This window comes from Mus caroli, unplaced genomic scaffold (assembly GCF_978045245.1).
Source record: "Mus caroli unplaced genomic scaffold, Mus_caroli_1 scaffold_16, whole genome shotgun sequence".
In the NCBI taxonomy this organism is placed as follows: domain Eukaryota; kingdom Metazoa; phylum Chordata; class Mammalia; order Rodentia; family Muridae; genus Mus; species Mus caroli.
This window is the reverse complement of record NW_028227271.1, coordinates 3,960,502-3,980,559: the sequence shown is the minus strand read 5'-3', so window position 1 is coordinate 3,980,559 and position 20,058 is coordinate 3,960,502. Positions and strand designations below refer to the sequence as shown.

At 45.7% G+C, this 20,058-nt stretch overlaps 1 protein-coding gene across 4 annotated transcripts in view; it reads left to right on the top strand.

The window, feature by feature from the left end:
• Dip2b (DIP2 acetate--CoA ligase B (putative)) overlaps positions 1 to 20,058 on the top strand; it is a 183,371-nt gene that overhangs the window by 96,229 nt on the left and 67,084 nt on the right. For 3 of the 4 annotated variants that reach the window (XM_029469543.2, XM_029469542.2, XM_085831723.1), the window contains exons 4-6: positions 7,615 to 7,740; positions 16,537 to 16,749; positions 19,699 to 19,848. In XM_029469543.2, coding sequence (XP_029325403.1) covers positions 7,615 to 7,740; positions 16,537 to 16,749; positions 19,699 to 19,848 — 489 coding nt within the window. The remainder of the gene's footprint in view (positions 1 to 7,614; positions 7,741 to 16,536; positions 16,750 to 19,698; positions 19,849 to 20,058) is intronic. The other variant, XM_029469544.2, reaches the window with a different exon arrangement.

The window sequence follows — 20,058 nt, the reverse complement described above, 5'->3', positions numbered from 1 at the left end:
CATCTTGATTCAGAGAGCCAGAAGGAGACTGCCTTCCACAGGCAGCCAGGAGGATGGCCTTTTCCACATCCGGTTGAGTTGAGCATAGGAACCTCAAAGCCGACCCCACAGTGACATGCCCCTCCAACAAGGCCACACCTCCTCATAGTGCCACTTCCCATGGACCCAGCGCATTCAAACCACCACATTCCACTCCCTGGCACCCATAGGTATGAGGGCCATACCTAGTTATAGCATAAAGCATTAAAAGGCCAAAGTTCAAAGTCTCTTCTGAGATTCATGCAGTCACTTAATTGTAATCCCCTATGAAATCAAAAGCAAAAAACAAATCACACGCTTCCAATATCAGAATGTGACCATTCCAAACACTGCACCAAAGGGAGACCAAAAATCAGCTGGGTCTATCCCAAACTCTACATCTACATGTCAACGCGCTCTTCAGATCTCTACTTTCATCTTTGTTAACTACAACAAACTTCTTTCTCCTGGGCTGCTTCCACTCCCTGCTAGCAGCTTTCCTCAGCAGGTCTCCCATGGCTCTGGCACCTCTTAACATCTTGGGACCTCCAAGGAAACATCAACTTTACAGCTTCTTGTTCCAATGTCTGGGATCTACATATGATCTTCTCGGCTCCTCCAAAGGGCTGGCATCACTTCTCCAGCTCTGCCCTTTGTAGCACTCTAAGCTCAGGTTGATCCACTCACTGCTGCTGCTACTCTTGGTAGTCATCCCATGGTGCTGGCATCTCCAATACACTGGAGCCTTCTGCTGCAAATAGGCTTCACCAATAGCCTCTCATAGGCTCTCTTCATGGTGCCAAGCCTCAACTTCTTTGCATGACCCCTTCAATCCTGGGCCATCAGCTGCAACTGAGGCTATACCTTCACCAATGGCCTTCCAGGACCACCTGGTGACTCTTACACTTTGCCAAGTACAGCTGCAGCACGAGGTACAACCTTGGCCATCTCTGGAACACAGCTTCATTTGTGCTCTCAGAAAACACTTCCTGGATTTCACCTCAGTGATGCTGGTCTCTTCATAATCACCACTAATCTCTTACTTCTAGCTAACCAGCATCAGCTGTTCCAGTAACTCCTTCTACTCTTGACTCTAAAGCCAGAACTACATGGCTGAAGTTGCCCCACTCTGCTGCTTGCTGGGGCTGGAGCATGGGCCTCTTGTTCTATCACATCATCACCAGCTTTCTGTTTTCCAACTCCTTCATGCCTAAGCTTTGCTATCCTGGAACTTGCTCTGTACATTGACCTCGAACTCAAAGATCTGCATGCCTCTGTCTCCCGAGTGCTGGGATTAAAGGTGTGCACCGCTGTGCCTAAACCTTCGCTTTCCTCTACCTGGAACTTGCCCTGTACCAGGCTGGCCTTGAACTCAGAGGTCTGCTTGCCTCTGGGTTTTGGGATTAAAGGTCTGTACCACCATGCCTGGAACTAAGCTTTTCCTGGCCATTCTGCCTCAAGAAGCCTGTGTCTTCCAGCCTCAATATCCAGATCACAGTGTGCCCTCCATTTCTGCATTGTAGTTCATTCCAGATATAGTCAAGTTAAAGAACAAGAATAGCCATCACAATCCATCCCTTGTCACTTCGGTAATAATCACACCTCCTTATGTCCAAATGAAACAATAACATGGTTATAACAGTGCCTAGATATAACGATCTCTTGTTCAACTGAAAACATAGAAACAATAAACTTAGCTCAGTGGGATCTTGTCCTGAGGTCACCAGTCCCTTAATCTGTTTATCTCCTTGAACACGGGATTCAGTTTCATTCCACATCCTGGTGCCCCTTTAATACTTGAACCATACATTTTGTATTTTTCCTTTCTTAGCTTGTTCCTTTTAATAAAAACACTCTTCATAAGGGTGAACTTTAGTAACTACACAACAAAATTTATACCATGCTGTTCCTTTGCTAAATCTACATATCTCCAAACAAAAACATGGTCAGGCCTATCATAGGAATACCCCAGTCCCTGGTACCAACTTCTGTCTTAGTTAGGGTTTCCTTGCTGTGAAGAGACACCATAACCAAGGCAACTCTTATAAAGGACAACATTTAATTGGGGCTGGCTTACAGTTTCAGAGGTTCAGTCCATTCATCGTGATGGGAAGCATGGCAGCGTCCAGGCAGACATGGTACTAGAGAAGGAGCTGACAGTTCAACATCTTGATCCACAGAGAGCTAAAAGAAGACTGTCTTTTGCAAGCAGTTAGAAGGATGGTCTCTTCCACACTGGGTGGAACTTGGACATGGGAGCTTCAAAGCCCACCCCCACAGTGACACCCTCCTTCCAACAAGGCCACACTGCCTTATAGTGCCACTTCCCGTGGGCCAAGCATGTTCAACCCACCACAAGGGTGTATTAGCATCACCCTGTTAAGCTCAGACATTAGTGCCAGAAAATGATACTCAGGTTCCATGACTTCTGGCCTAGAGATCCAAAGTCAGCTTTGTCCAGGGACTGAACTTTGGAAGTAATTTTCTTATCAGAGATCAAGATGAATTCTGTATGGCTGAACTGTCCTATTCTGTTAGGAGGGCTTCTGTGTTCCTATCAATAGGAATTTTGGCTAGAGTAACCGGGAATATTTCCTTTGATTCCAGTGTCTAGGCGAGGGTTCTCATGAGGGACAGGTGGGTGGCTCAGTGTTCTTGGACCTGATGCTGTGACTCCAATCCTACTCTGTGGTTCAAGCCTCCCAAAGGCATGTCAGCAGGTGTAGAGGGGTTGGAGGGGTGGCGGGAAGTTTAGGGGGTACCTTTGTTCTCACATTTCATATAGCATGTAGAAATACTTTTAGAGATACATGTAAGTACACTGTAGCTGTCTTCAGACACTCCAGAAGAGGGCGTCAGATCTTGTTACAGATGGTTGTGAGCCACCATGTGGTTGCTGGGATTTGAACTCAGGACCTTTGGAAGAGCAGTCAGTGCTCTTAACCGCTGAGCCACCTCAAACCAAATGAGAACACTTGCTGTACCCTGTTCTGTATTGAGAAATACTTTATCTCATTATAATTCGTTACACATTTCCAAGACAGTAAAGAACCATATTTCTTTTAATATAAGGACATTTGTAGAAAATACTGTAATATCTCTATTTTATATGATAATGTCAAATTTTCAATAAGATATGGCAATCTTGGGGCTGGTGAGATGGCTCAGCGGTTAAGAGCACTGACTGCTCTTCTGAAGGTCCTGAGTTCAAATCCCAGGAATCACATGGTGGCTTACAATTACCCATAATGAGATCTGACGCCCTCTTCTGGTGTATCTGAAGACAGCTTCAGTGTACTTACATATAATAAATAAATCTTAAAAAAAAAAAAGATATGGCAATCTTTTTTTTTTTTTTTTTTTTTTTTTTTTGGTTTTTTTCGAGACAGGGTTTCTCTGTATAGCTCTGGCTGTCCTGGAACTCGCTTTGTAGACCAGGCTGGCCTCGAACTCAGAAATCCGCCTGCCTCTGCCTCCCGAGTGCTGGGATTAAAGGCGTGCGCCACCACGCCCGGCTAAGATATGGCAATCTTGATTCAAGTAGACTTAGGGAATACTAAAATTGTATGATAAATATAAGTGTCACATAAAATTATTTCATTCTAGAACCCAACGTAAGTAAGTTAGTACTATGGTCTTAGAAGCAATATCCCAAACCGGGCATGGTAGTTAGTGCATGCCTGTAATCCCAGCATGCAGGAGACTGAACATTAGTATTCATAGGAACTTGAGACAAAAGTAGATCCAACTATTGAGCTGGTGTGTCTTACCAAGTTCTTACTTAGTATTGTATGTATTTAAATGATTTTTATAATATATCATTACTTCTTTTTTATCTTGGTGATTCTAGGAATTGAAGTAGGATTGGAATAGGGCTTCACACATTGCAGACAGGTGCTTGGCCTTGGAGCTCCCCACAGTTTATTCTTCTTACTGAGGACAAAAAGATCCATAAACCTGTGGTGTAATCACACTCACACAACAGGGCAGGCTTGTTGGGACTCACCTGGGAATAGGAATGAGCTGGTGTGACTTCTACATGAGCACCTGGGCACCATGGGTACTGAGCTACAACTGTGATGCTGCCATGACCAAGGCAACGTGTGTGTGTGTGTGTGTGTGTGTGTGTGTGTGTGTGTGTGTGTGGCAGAGGCTGACTCCATGGCCCTTGTGCTGGAGCAGAAGCTGAGCGCTCACATCTTGAGATACAACCACGAAGCAGAGAACTCCCTGGGAATGATGTTACTTAAGCCCACTCCCAGGGACACACCTCCTACCCGAAAGGCCACACCTCTCATTCCTTCCCAAACAGTTCCACCAACTGGGGACCAAGCATTCAAACATAAAGCCTGTGGGGGCCACTCTCAGTCAAACCACCATAGGTTTATCTATTTACAGCCTAAACAGATAATAAATGAAGTAAGAATGTCTAAAAGCTTACAATAGATTTTTGTAGGTTCTCTCTAAAGATGTTCAGTAACTCTAATGAGAAATAGAAATTGAAGCAACTATTAGATACACCATTGTTTAAATTGGGGACAAAAAAAAAGCTAAACAAGGATTGGACATAGTTGAAGCTGATTGGTACCATAGCACTTGAGAGACTGAGGCAAGAAGATTGGGAGTTCAAGACCAGTTTGGGCAACATATGGTTCCTGCCTCAAACAACATCAACAGCAAAAAAAAAAGCCAAAAGAGCAAGGTACTGGGGAGCTGTCTCAGTTGATAAAGCACTTGCTGTGCAAGAATAAGGACTTAAGATCAGAGGGTCCCAGCGGCTTCCTGGCTAGCCAGTCTAGCCAGAGTTGGGAGCTCCCAGGACAGCCAGAGAATCTGAGCTTCCCTTTCCAAAAAAAAAAAAAAAAAAAAACAGTGAAAAGAACCATAAACGTCCAAGTGGACCCTTGGTGTGCACAGGCACGTGCACAAACATTCACATACATACACGAGCATGAAGACTATGGGGAAGCCAGCATGCTTAGGCACTTTGCTGGTAGGAAAACAGGAATGCCTTTACGATACAGTAAAACAAAATTAAGAATGTAACGTAGTTGTAGAGGGCCTAGCATGTGTAAAGCCCTGTGCCTCATCTCCAGCAGGATATGAACCTATTAATAAGAAGTACATACTCATCAATTTTATTCCTTTCCTTGGAGTTAATTCTGAGGGAATAATTAGATGAATCTTAAACTGAACATATTGAACTAGTCTTGTTATGTACAGTAGTAAGAAAAATGAAAGCAACCTAGTATTTGATATTAAATGGTTGCTTAAATTATAATCTGTTAATTCAGTAAAGTACTACGGAGCCTTTTAAAGCTGTGCTATAGAACTGTTTACACAATAAGCGTTTTTATTTGGGCTGTGCAGGGGTGGCTGCCCGGAAGATCCTGCTCAGTGCAGACTGGGTGGTGGGTGGGGTGAGGCTTGACCAACTCAGCTGCCATCCATCCAGGTCCAGATGCAGCTCTTAGAGTCAGTCAGTCCCAATACCTCCTCCATGTGTGAGCTGCTGGGCTGCTAGGAAGAGCCAGTGCTGCAGAACCAGATAGGGAGCACATCATTGGCACCAACGATGAAGACCTGAAGTCTCAGCGATGGTCTAGTAGTTATGGTGCTTTAGAGATCAGAGACCAGTGGCCTGTGGCCATGAGTATTTGCATGGAGAGCTGTGCGGTCAAAGCTGTACTGAGTGATGGGCTGTAGTTTCCTGTGCCCCTGCAAGGGACAAGAGGAATTAGTGATGGAGGGGTGGGGGATGAAGGAGTGCAGCGTTACATGTGCTCTGGAGAAAAGCTCACCTACCTCCCTCTGCCACCTGAGGCCATGTGCGTGTCTGTGGCCCACGGAGCCTTGAGGTCCTGCTGCAGGGCGACTGATGTCCATGGCCTATGTTTCTACCAAAGGCCATGTGCGCGTCTGTGGTATGTGCTGCCACCTGAAGCCATGCTGATGGTTTTGGGTCAGCCTGCTGCCACAGACTGTTGGTGACCATGATTTGCGCTGCCACCAGAGCCCATGCTGAGGTCCATGGCACATACATGGGCTGGAGCCCATGTGGGATCCATGAACCGTGCTCCTGTTGACTATAAAGGGCAAGGAAACTTGTCCTGCACTGATCTCTATGCCTGCAGGCTCAGAGTCGAGGAGAGAAACATAAAAGGCTCCTATGACTCCCCTGCCCTCCTCGAAAAGTAGCAACCTAGACAGGAAGTCACCAAAGAGAACTTTTAAATACTGTGGTAAGGATGTTGAGTTAGGTCTCCACTATACATGGCGACTGGTGGGGGTTGGGGTAGTGAAGTACTCACTTTTCTTTAAGGGGCTAGCTACTGGGAGTTCAAATTGGGCTTTTAAAAAATCTTTGTGTGTGTGTGTGGGGGGCACAAAAGTGGGGAGAGCAGACCTTGGAGGAGAGGGAAGGAAGAGTGATTGGGGCTATATAGTGCAAAATTCCCAAAGAATCAATAAAAATATTATGTTAAAAGAGGTTTTATTTGTGTTAGGGCTGTCTTGGTTTTACAAACAGCTGCCTATTCGGGCTGCTTAGCTGGTGTAGAACACAGAAGGAAATAGCTGAGAAAGAAGAGGAGAAAACTCCAGGGATCTCACTTGAAGTTCAGAATCTCTCCTTTCTGGGTCATTGTCATTAACTCAAATCTGCTCTAGGACCTATACTTTCTGATTCAGAGTTTAAATTTCTCCAAAGAAGAATCTGATTGGACCAGCTGCTCATCTGAGGTCACACTTCCAGAGCAGAGATAACTGGCAGGATGTGGCAGAAGCCATTCCTGGGCAAGGAGAGATGGTCAGCTGGGAAGCGCCTGGAGGTTGACCCACCTCAGTGGGATCTGTGAGAGCATCCTTCTTTCCCTGTTAGTCTCTGTGTGTGAAGTGCATGTGTGTGTGCTTGTGTGTGCAAGTGCTTGTATTGGTGTGAGTGGGTGTGTACTTGTGAGTGCAAGGGAGTGGAGGTCGGAGGTCCAAGTCGGACATCTTGTAAGACGTCTTCTGCAGAGTGAGAGCCTGTTTTGTAGTTGGTGTGGAGAATCCAGAGTTCTGTTTGGAATATGTTAATTTTAAGGTTCCTATGGCTCCTGTAAGTTGTGTGCAGACTGGCAGACATGTCACGTGTGCCCTTGTGACTTTCTAGACCAGTGTCACCCCTTCTGTTCCTGTGGCATAGAAGTGTCTCAACCAGGCTCTTTCTCTGACTGCTCAGCATACCCTAAGCTGCTGTCATTGGAAGTGCTCTAATTCAGCATCCTCGCTTTAGGACACATCTAATTATCTCCTTAGAATTAACTCCAGTGTGCTGTAGAGACAGAGCTCCCTGTGGGCACAGATGCTTGCCGGGCTCCGCCCTCTCGTCAGCCCTTCACTCCTGGTTGTGCAATCAGTCTTCATCATTCTCTGAAATTACCCTTGACTTCTTTTGTTTCCATCTTTGGTTTATCTTAATTGATCTGACTCAAAAGATAAGTAAAACCACCTAAGCCTCCACTTGGCATTTTTAACAATCTGAGCACCAAGAGTTCACCCCTCAGAAGTTACAGCCCTGCCTGAGTGCAAATGTCCATGTGCTTAACTTTCCAGATATCCACACGGAAGCAGTCCAAGCTGCTCTGGCAAAACACAAAGAACAGAAAATGGCTTTGCCAATGCCCACCAAGAGGCGGTCCACATTTGTCCAGTCTCCTGCGGATGCCTGCACGCCTCCGGGTAGGTGTATCACCTTCCACTTTGAGAGTTACTGCATGGGCATTTGGAAATACTCCTTTTCCTTTCTGAGGGGTGACCTGGAACTGCCCACACTTCAAACAAACCTAAGGAGTGCACTCTGAAGGGAGCTGGTGAGCAGCAATAACAAGGCCCTCTAAGACCTGGACAGACAGACTGCCTCCTCCTGAGCCTGACTCACCTAGCAAGCGCAGGCACAGGCCCGTTTTTGAGGAATTTTGGATGTTTTGTGTCTCCAAATGCAATTGGTAGTCATAGATTTAACCCATTAGTCTCCTCAATTGATGTTTTATCTCAACAGCCAGCATAGGAGTAGGTGGACTTGGGACAGAAATCTTTGTGCTGTTAGAGATTTTAGGAGCATGATAATACAAATTTGATACAGATCTAAAAAAATAGACATCTGTTAATATATTCTTATATCTTTAAAGTGTTCTTTTCTATGTGAGGTCCAGAAGTAAGTGGGAAATAGATATCCTTCCCTCTCCACTTACCAGACTTGGAATTTATTCCTCCCAATGTAAAGTTTCTTTCTTGTTCACAATGTTTTACCAAGCCGGGCAGTGGTGGCGCACGCCTTTAATCCCGGCACTTGGGAGGCAGAGGCAGAATGAGTTCCAGGACACCCAGGTCTATACAGAGAAACTCTGTCTTGAAAAAAATATAGCAGAACAGAATGTTTTGCCAAATTTATTAGAGAAGAAGAAGAAGAAGAAACAACAACAACAACAACAACAAAAAACCCTTATTTTTTCTTTAGCTCAAATACCAGACAATATTTTTTAACTTATTTATTTTATGTGTGTGAGTGTTGTGCTTGTATGTATCTGTGTATACTGTGTACATGCCTGGTGCCCTTGGAGGCCAGAAGAGGGTAACAGGTTCCATAGAACCATAGTCACAAAGTGTTTCAAGGGCTGGGCACTGAACCTTGGTCCACAGTAAGAGCGGCGCAGCTCTTAACCCCTGCCATGGCTTTGGCAAGCTTCCCTGGGAGCCCTGTGGCCGTTCCCTGGTCACAGCTGCCACGCTGGGCTTTGCTGTGGGTCCATGCTCATGTCACTGTTCCCTTCTGGGTTTGCCGAACTTCTCAGGGCACTTGAGTCTGCTGTGGGCTCGTTAGCTGTGTGCGCTTCCTTCCCCACACATTTGTGGTGTCTGTGTGTGAAAGGGAAATAGCTCTGCGGCTTCAAGTGTTTCTCAAAATGGAACCCAGGACGCCTCTGGCAGACTAACACAATGAGGCATTTTGTGTCCATAGTGGTGCATGCTTCAGGCCTACTCATTCAGAGTCTTGGATGGATTCCCTTCCCCATTTGTGCACTGTACAAGATGGGTCCTGGGCACAAAGAGGGCTCTCAGTCTTGTAGCCGTCCATGTTGGCAGATTCCCTGCAGAATAGCTGAAGGTTCAGTTTCAGTAAATGGCAAAGGGCGGGGAGCAGTGTGACATGCAGCCCTCTCCCAGCCTCTGACAAGGCACTGTGGCTTCAGAGTAAATGGCTGCTCTCATGGCTCTGGGTTAGAAGAGAGAGCCCACCAAAGAATTGAGAAGGCTCTCAAGGAATGGGAACCTGTTTGGCAGGCCTTTCATAAAAGTCACTGCCACAGGGAACTTAGCAGCTCTGGAACCAAATCACAGCTGTTCACTGTTGAATGGAACCATAGTCCTTTGCAGTCTACTGCAAGCCTCTATATTTCTAAATATGCATGCTCTGTTCTTGTGGAACCTTCAAGAATTTTGTACCATAATGCTCTTGATCACATTCCAGGTGTTAATAATTTCATAACAAAGACACAGTCCTCTCTTCTGAGACCTGACTCAGCAGATCAGAGTGATCAGGCTCCCTGTCCCTTACCTTCTGTTCTAGGGACTTCTGAATAGCATTCAAAACACCTCCATGTGCTATTAAGGACATCTGTGATGCAAGTAGAAAATCTCTCCCATCAAGAGATGTTAAGGAGCTGGGCATGGTGGCGCACGCCTTTAATCCCAGCACTCGGGAGGCAGAGGCAGGCAGATTTCTGAGTTCAAGACCAGCCTGGTCTACAGAGTGAGTTCCAGGACAGCCAGGGCTACACAGAGAAACCCTGTCTCGGAGGAAAAAAAACCCCAAAACAACAACAACAACAAATAATAATAATAATAATAATAATAATAATAATAAAACAAAACAAAAAAAACAAACTCCGAGATGTTGAGGTCCCTCCAGGCTCTCACACAGCCCCCAGTGTGATAGATCTTGGCGTTCTCATTCAACTGTTCTGCATGTACCCAGGTACAAGTACTTTGCTCCAGAGAGGGAAGGTTTGAGACCTATATCCTCAAGTTCTGCTTGCTTCTTCTGTTAGCAGTGGAATTTGCTGCTTTTGGGGGCAGTGGTGATGCCCAGCACTCAGGAGCAGTGGAAGGCAAATCTCTGAGTTCTAGGCCAGCCTGCTCTACAGAGTAAGTTTCAGGATAGCCGGAGCCACATAGAGAAACCCTGTCTCAGAACAAACAAGCAAGCAAAAGTGGCTTGGCTGCTCCTTTTGTAGTTGAAGCTACTTAATGTGTCCTAGGACCTGCAACCTCTTAACTCAGGGGCATCACATAGTTTTATCTAGCTGTGTCCTTTTGCTAGTCCTGAGGACTAAAGTTAAGAAGCTGTATTCTAGGGAAGAAGAAGAGGAGGAGGAGGAGGAGGAATGATAGGATTGCTCATCATTGAATATTTTTAAAGTCAGCATCTGGCCAGTTATACAATGGTCAGAACACAGGCAGCTGGGGTGGCTCAATGGAGTTTGAACCTCCAGCTCCTTCCTAGGCTGGGTGCAGTGGTGCACATCTGTAACCCTAGCACTGTGTGGGGAGGAGGCAAGTGGGCTCCTAGGGCTCACTGGCCAGCCAGGCAGCCAGTCACCAAACCTATGTCAACCTCTGGCCTCCAGAAGCACACACCTGCAAGCACACCTCACCCACACATACAACCTCCTGTATACACACAGTCCTCTTCGATCTTTGTACATTGACTGTCAGCCCACAGATCTGTGTGCTGTGTTGTGTGGAGCTCACTTCTGGGGCACAAGTCACTCGGCTCTCGCTGTGGGAGGTGCAGTCTCCTGGATTACTAACCGGATGAAAATTGAGAGCTGCCTGATCAAACGGGTTTAAGGAGGAAAAGCTTTAAGGGGGAGGACGTTTGGCTTTATTTATGGTGTCATGCAGTTTAGAAGCAATGAGAATAGTTGGCATGGAAAATGATTTGTCTTTTTTTCATAAATGACTCTCAAATACGACCTCAGTTAACCTAAAATGTGATTATTGACGCCTATGCTAAACTGCCGTGGATTAGAAAACTCAAGTTTTCTAAGTGTGCAGTGACTCCTAGTGTTAGCGCCTGTGGCCTTCCCCATCCTTTACTGCCTGAGTGACTGTGCTGCAGTTGTCTCATGTGCTGATGTCATGAGGCGATGACCTCGGCTCTCTTTATAGAGGTCCTTTGTGTAACGCCACTGCTCATTCATACAGAAATAAATACAGTGCTGACCCACAGACTAACTTATTTATTTCTGTTTCCGGGCTTCCCTGCAGCCTGTGAGGTTATCGTTTGCTGCAGTGAGAGAGGGCAGGTGACACCAAGTGGAGGGAAGCTGCATGTGGACGTGTGCTCTGACAAGGTCATACTTGCCAGTGATGGACTGGACGACAAGGAAAAGCTTTTCTCCATAATGTGTTAATCTCACATTAACATAATTACATAAGAATGATGTCCTGGGGCACACTGGGCATTACTAGTTTTCATCTACCTCAGAGATGTTTTATGGGATTGTCATGCCTTACCCTGTGCCAAGGACTTTCACTAAGACTGCCATGCCAGACTGTGTTTCCTGTAAGTGTTTGCAAGATCGGGAGAGCAGTGGTTCTGCAGACAGGAGATAGCCAGATGCTCATTGTCAGTGGGTAACGGTTAGACTCAGTCCTTACCAACCCTAAGTGTCACAGGCAGGGAACCCTTCTCACCTGACAGTTGCCTATATATGCACAGTACCACAGAGGGGTAGGCCTAACCAGCCATCACCTCCTGAGAGCTGCCATTCTGTCACTTAAATGTTACTTGAAAGAGAATCCCTAGGCTGGGGATGAGGCTCAGCATGAAGCCACCCTCCCTTCAGTCCCTAGCACCACACAACAGATTTGGTAGCAGGAGAAATGGCTCTTCTGTGTGAAGCGCTTGCTTGCAGTCACCTGCTCCATGCCCAAGTGAGATGTCGCACTACTTTGTAGTGATTGTTAGAGTGGACGCTCATCCATCATGTCGGTACACTGTGGCTTACTTGCTCCCCTGAGCCGTTGTCTAGACCTAATTTTGTTACCTGTTGTGTGGGCCCAGAGGCGGGATCTATTGTTCCTTTCTTCTTTTCTAAAAGTTTTTTTTTTAAGTTTTGTATGCCTGAGGGCTTTGGCTATATGTATATATATGCACTGTGCCATCTCCTAGAACTGGAGTTACAGACTCTTGTGAGCTGCCATGTGGGAGCTGGGAACTGAACCTGGGTCTTCTGGAAGAGTGTCCAGTGTTTTTAACTCCTGAGTCATGGCTCCAGCTCTGGTGGGCGCTGTCCTCCAGGGCCTGTCCACTCAGTGCTCCTCAGCACGTCTCTGCTTTCAGGTGGTGTCTGTTTCAGGTGCCATTTTCATTCTTGTAAGTCTTATCAAGTTTCAAGTTAAGTCTTTTTCAAATTTTGAAAAGCCTTTTCAAATTTGATTTTTACAGTTTTATTCAATTAAGATTGACATAATATAAGTAACTTTGGAGGGGACAGTTGATGCTGTCTTCATACAACCCAAGCCTGTAGCTATAGCTGCAGCCTAACAGCACATACTTAGGTATGTATTTTGCCAGGTTGTGACATAGAAACACAGTTAAGATAATGCCCATCTCTGCAGTCTCCTGAGTTCTTCACGGTCCTCTCACCCCTGATAACCACTGCTTCGCTCTCCTTGTCTGTGTGTTGGCTTGTGTTTTCTCTAGGTGTTTATGCAATAGAGCCATGCAGTTTTGTCTCCCCACCACCACCACCACACACACACAGGTAGAGCAGGAGGGATGGGCTAACTTTCATTCACCCTAAGTATTTTGAAACTCTTCCATGTTGTATCCATCCCAATAGATGGCTCATGGCTGAGTCCGACTAGAGTCTATCCATCCATTTGTCTGTGCTTGGGCATTTGGGTTGTTTCCTCTTTTACGTTGTTACTGGGAATCAAACCTGGGTCTTTTGGAAGAACGTCCAGTGCCCTTAACTGCTCAGCCAGTTCTTCAGCCCCAAGTGTTCACTTTTTTAAAATAAACATTTTTTTTCTTCTCACTCTGGCCTGCCTGCTCCAGCCCTAAAATAAACATTTTTAATATAATGTCCACATGACTAAAGTCATAGCAGCCTGGAAAAGTTAGTAAACTGGGGACTTCTCTTCTCTTAAAAACAATAAGCAAATCATTTCTATGTCTCCTAATTGGTTACAAATAGATGGTAGACTTCTGATGAACACTATCAAGTGGTGCCTGATAAATCACGTCACTCCACAACAGGCAAACCATGCTTTTAGAATTGGTCTCGGGGCTGGGGTTGGGGCTGGGGCTGGGGCTGGGGCTGGGGCTGGGGCTGGGGCTGGAGCTCAAGAGCAGTGTGTGCTTGCCTAGCGCTAAGGCTTAGGCTTATTCCCTAGAACCACCATCTGAGCAAAGTAGTAACTCCTACTGTATTTATTCCCAGCACTCGGGAGGCAGGAGGACTGATTGTCATGAGTTCAAAGCCAAGCTATCCAGAAATAGATAACAATACGCTGGGTCAGTGCAATGGCTTAGGAGGTAATGGCATTTTCTGCCAAGCCCGACAGCCTGATGCCCAGGGCCCAGAGAGGCAGGAGAAAACCAGCACCCACACTGCCCTCCAACCCCAGAGGCGCCCCCGGCACGCATGTCCCCTGCAAATCAACCCCAGAGGTGCACCCTGGCACGCGTGTCCACTGCAAATCCATTCCTGAATTTGAAAACAAATTTCTACAATTATTCCTGGTTGACAATGGCTTTTTTTTTAAGCTACAAAAGAAATTATTTAAAAGATCTCATTTTGATTTTTTAAAAAGTGTGGGCTCAGACAAGTATGGTTGGTCATGCCTAAACCCATGGGTGTGGGATCTGAACTTGGGTCCTCTGCAGAAGTAAGTGCTTGTTAACCACTGAGCCATCTCGCCAGTGCCTTATTTAAATTGTTATTAAGGAAAATATCAGATACTGTGTCAGATCAGAAAGATAGAATCCCCTTTTTATCAGAAGTCCAGTGCTTGGGAAGGGACTGATGTTGATTGTAGCTGCAGGCTGCCTGCTGGCCCCGCAGTGAAGTGAGCCCTTGGCACCTTGTGCCCCTGATGTCTGTCCTCGTTACTGTCATTCTCTGTTTTGCTCGTGAGCTTCAGCTGGTTCCTGGTTGGTTTGTTTTGTTTAAAGATTTATTTACTTTAAGCATTCACCATTGCTTTCCTTAGACTCACCAGAAGAGGGCGTCAGATCCCATTACAGATGGTTGTGAGCCACCATGTGGTTGCTGGGAATTGAACTCAGGACCTTTGGAAGAACAGTCAGTGCTCTTAACCACTGAGCCATCTCTCCAGCCCTCCTGTTCGTTTTATTAATTGCCTGAGATGTGCTCTGTTTTCTGTCCCTGCATCCTCTCTAACTTCCTCTCTACCTGATGCCGTCCCTCCTGCCTCTCAGCCAATCAATCCCTGCTCATGCTGCAGAGCAGAGGAGCATGGACTCCTGCCCGTCTCTGAACCTATGAACCTATGCAAGCAGGGCTGTGTGTGTCTCGCCAGGCTGCTCGTCGCCCAACTGGTGTAGAGCTCCGTCCTGTTGCTGAGTGGATGAGCAGTCCTCACAATTAATCATTTCAACCTCAAGGTCCAAGTAGAGTGCTGGGCCTCAAGGTTCAAATGAAAGGCAGACAGCAAAGCCATGTCCCCCTAGCCTGTGCCACTCCGTAGCTGTAAGCCATTAGACACCCAGAGGAGGACTGGCAAACAAAGCAGGTAATTGAACTGAAACACTATACCTAATTATATAATTGATCAAATACAAAAGCATAATGCAATTAGTTTTCCATAAATCCAATAATGAAAATACTGGTTTTACTATCTATAAAAATTGATTTATTTTGGTTTTAGACTTACACAAATTAAACAGTAAGGGCAGCTTGTAAATCCAGAGGCCTCTGTGGGATCTGAGATGTCACCCAAAACACTTTGTTCTTTTGATGAGTCACAAGTCTCACTCTTCCCTGCCCCCACTTCTTTCAGGATAGAGCTAAAAAGGGTGTTTTCTAGAAATTATAATGCTGTCTTTAAATACTGCTCTCTTGTGTTTAGCTTTGACCATTCCCTGTTATGTTATGTGTCTTCTCCTTTAGGGAGCCTTGCTTTATCGGTGAAATCTCTGGGGTCTCCATCTGTCTCTGTGTTTGCCTGTCTATCTGTGTTTTCTTCCCTCCCTCCCCCTCCTCCATCTCACAGCTCCTTATAATGTGTTCCGGTTACACTGACGTACTTAGACCCTGGGCCGAGATCAGTCCCCCTCCCATAGACTTCTCCACTTGGTCAATTTCTAAAAGCAATGTTGTATTCTAGTGTCGGGTGGTATGTTGTCAGTGCCACACTGTGTGGCTTTTTAATGGCACATACTATCTCATAGACAGTCATACGTCTAAGAGTCCCTAGGACCTGACTTAGTTTCCGGCACATAGTGCATTGGGAATCATCACAAGGCTTGCACTTGGGTCTCCTTTGCTGTGAGGTAATGCGCTGCTGGTGTCCTGAACAAGAAGCGAAGGCTGTGAGCGTTGGAGCTCTGGTTTTGTAGATTTACAGATTCTGGATTACCATAATGGGGTTTCATAGTTTGTTTTGGTGGGGTTTAAATCCCCACCATGGTGTGTTAGCGACTCTCCTGCTCTCTTATTTACTTCTCCAGCGCTCTGACGCACTGCATGACCTGGACCCACTCATTCACCTGAATTAGGCAAAAGTTTCTGCAAATCTGAGCATGACTTTTTTAAATTCAAAAACGAACAGACAAACAAAATCTGGGTATGTGGTAGTTGGCTTACACAGGACATGTGAGGCCCTGGGACTGGGGATGTAGTGGGTAGCCTACACCTTAGAGAGTCCCAGCCTATGATAACTCTGGCTTCTCCCCAGCTTTGGCCTCCCTGTATATGGTTGGACTTTTTCTAGGCAAGATGTTCTCATTTAGGCCTGGTTCCTGAAGTCAGTCAGGCTGAAAGGCACCAGGGAATTGTCAGTCTTCTTTAACTGACTGCCCGTGTGTGGAAACCACCCCTTCCAGCTTTGGCCAGCTGCTTTTCTAGTAGAGCAGGCAGTGCCTCGGGGGCTAAGGCAGTTTCACATCCCACTTGAGTTCCCTATCAGCAATTCTCACTGGAGCTTTCCACAGAAATAAATGGCGCCTGTCTTCTGCCGCCATCCTTTCCTTTTAAGCAGAGACAGATACCCACAAAACCCCACTTGGCCACCCGTCACAAGTCTCTGTTAAGTAGACAAACTGGAATTTAGACATTAAGTAATCTCAGAACAGGAAAATACTTCGGAGATGTCACCACTAACCTAACTTCAGAATGCTAGTGTTCCCTGATGTCAGCATCAGGTGTGCAGGCAATGAGCAAGAACTGAAGTCTGTGCTCAAGGCAGGATCGACCCTTGTTTTTTTCTAATTCCACACAGACACGTCTTCGGCCTCTGAGGATGAGGGCTCTCTGAGACGCCAAGCTGCGCTCTCTGCTGCCTTGCAACAGAGCTTGCAGAATGCTGAGTCCTGGATCAACCGCTCCATTCAGGGGTCGTCCACTTCTTCATCCGCGTCTTCCACGCTGTCCCACGGAGAGGCCAAAGGAACCAGTGGGTCCCTAGCTGATGTATTTGCCAATACTCGAATAGGTAGGAGCTGGATCTACCCAAGAAACCCACCTGATGTTCCACTTGGCACCCAGTATCCAGGAAACAGTTTATGATTGTGTTAAGTTTTCGATGGCCTAGAAAGTTTGATCACAGAGAACAGTTAATGAGGTAGAGAGGGAAAGGCCACAGTGTATTCATTGCAGGGTGATGGGCGTCATCGCCAGGATTGTACAGAACATCCCTCACCTGAAGCCATATCTATTTCTGTAAGCAATACTGAAGCTGCGAAATAGAACACCAGTCTGAGTATGGGTTTATCCAAAAAAAAAAAAAGTCCCTATGTCAGAGCTTCTAAAGCATTTAGCAGCTCAGATTTCCCAGGGATATTGTCTGCATTTCATACAGCATGCATAGCTAACTGGTGCAGATTCCACACCAAGCCATTTTCAGAAAGACCTTTTGTCTTTAGCCTAAAGACTGGATTTATGTCGCTTGCTGCTGTGGCGTTGCTGCATGAGCAGTGTGCAGGTGGAGGGTCAGTCGGCATGCTGAGCTGCTGCTGCTGCTGCTGCTGCTGCTGCTGCTGCTGCTGCTGTGTGGAGTGCTGTGGCTTGCCTCTGCTTTATGCAATTGTGAATTTTGGTGTTGTTTCCCAAGGTCTCTGCTTCCCTTCCTCAAATCCAGCGCCCCGCCCCGCCCTTGTGCTGTGTCTGTTGTCTTACCTGTTTCCTTGACAACCAGTCACATTTCGTTGTTTTAGTTGGCATCTCAGCAACCTTCCTTATCACATTTATATAACATTTCAATTTGATTTCTGAAAAGGCTGGAAAATTTTAATTTAACATTATAGTTTTTAAGGACGATACCTACCTTGTTAGTATAATTGCCACATAAAAGCTACCCGCCATCCACGGTAGCCCCCTCAACCCTGTATCACACCTCTCATGGCCGCCATACGCAGACAGCCCTGTTTTCCACCACACCATCACAGACAACAAACCTCTGAGATGTGAGAATTTACATAGAATATATGTTAAAGAGCTTTTCCCTTGCAAAGGGAAGTCCAGACACCTCTGTCACCTGTCTGGGTTTTGTTACAACCATTCCACATCCTCCTTGTGCTTCTGTTAACTTTTAAAACTGAGTTACAGAGACCACCACGTGCAGTGTTGCTACTTTTGGATGTTAGTGATTACCCACGTAATTCCTGTTCCTTAAAGAGACTATCGTCTCTTAAGAGCATGGTGGCACACACCCTTGACACCAGCACTCAGGAGACATCATGAACATGGTACATGTTTATAATTATATTGTTCTTTTTGTGATTTTAAAGCATAGCACTGTTTGTCTGTGCCTTAGCTCACTTAGCCTCTTACAAAGACTGCCCAGATGAACTTGCTGGATCAAAGACAATATGCATTTCTAATTGGGCCAATCCAGCACTTGGAAGGTGGGGCAGGATTGAGGCTAACCTGGGCTACATAGCAGGATCACTTCTTGAGAAACAGACAAAACAAAGCACAGAGCTGGGTGTGCTGGCACACACATGTAATCCCAGCACTCACAAGGCTGAGCTAGAAGACTCACAAATTCAAAGTCTTCTGAGGTCCAAGAGACAAAAAGAAAACACTGATGCCTTCTCAGCCACGCTAAACCACAATGGACTCATGCCAGTGTGTTTCAGATTTTAAAAAGTTATTAAATTATAAAGTATTAAATTTATAAGACTCATAATCACAGGGCTTTGAAGCTCAGAAATCTTACTCTCAAAGCAATCTTACAATCTTTCCCTCCTCTTACCTTTAGTGGTTTTATTATTTTAAATTGTACAGTTTACTTCCTCTAATTTTCTTTTTTTTTTTTTTAAAGATTTATTTATTTATTATATGTAAGTTCACTGTAGCTATCTTCAGACACTCCAGAAGAGGGCGCCAGATCTCGTTACGGATGGTTGTGAGCCACCATGTGGTTGCTGGGATTTGAACTCTGGACCTTCGGAAGAGCAGTCGGGTGCTCTTACCCACTGAGCCATCTCACCAGCCCTAATTTTCTTCTTCTTCAGAAGAAGAATTTTCATGCTGTAGCCCTGTTGAGTAGTTCTCCTTTTACATCACTCACTCTCTGACAGCAGCTTACTTCCGTGTTATGACTGACCCCTGACAGGGTGTGCAGGATACCCACACCTGTAACACCAGCAGGAGGAGCAGCTGACCCAACTGATGAGATCCTGTCTCAAAAAAATAAAACTCTAAAGAATTTTTCCAGGAAGTAGCATATGTGTGTTAATCTCAGCCTCACTGTGGGCTGTTTTATCAGAACTAGAAGTTGACTTCACCTCATTTCCCATCATCTGAGAGCCTGGGTCATTGACCCACTGTGAGCCATGGTAGGTAAAACACAACATGAGGAAGTGTCCCAGGCTGAAGAACTGGTGGCAAACTGGCCATTTACTCACTGTCAACATTCTAGGTGGCTTTTACAACATTGAATCTCTACTTATGCATTCTATAAGAAAATAACATTTTTGAGAAACATGCTAGATGATTTGATGTAATAACTAAGGTTACTCAGATCCTGAAAATTATAGTTTTGGAAAGCCGATATGATCTGGTTTATCTTAGACTTTGATTATAAAGTCTGTTTTAGGGCCAGGGGATGGCTCAGCAGGTAAAGGCACTCGCCCTAGGACCCCAGCCTGTCCTTGGAATCACCAGCTCCCAAACATTGTATTCTGATCTCCAGTCGTGCACTCTGTAAACACGTATATACTCATACACATGTGTCCACATACATACATGCACACACATCACACACATGCATTACATACATATACTATACACATTCTTATAATGATAAATAAAATCTTTTTTTTAAAGCCTGTTTTAAAAGAGCGAGTGCTTTTCATTCCTTCAAAAGCAACGGGTGTAGAAGTGGCTCCCTTTACTGTCAGTACCGTATGATTTTAACTCTTGTCTTTTCCTCTCCTAGAAAATGTCTCTGCTCCTCCCGACGTCACTGCAACTACCTCTTCCTCCTCTTCCTCACTTCGCCCTGCAAACATTGACCTGCCCCCCTCTGGCATAGTTAAAGGCATGCACAAAGGATCCAACAGGTCCAGCCTTATGGATACAGCTGATGGTATGGAGCTCCATTGGTAGATGCTAGGGAGTAGTCATTAAACTGGGAAATTCCGAATTCTAACTGTAGCCGTTCCTAGTTGTCACAGCGACAGAGCCTCACTGCAGCTGGGTCACTCACCACTACGTGGAGCCCTCTTGGTACTTGTTCACGGTTGGCTTTCACAGAAGGTGCTGTGAGCTGACTGTGGAAGAAAGGAGCTCTACAAGA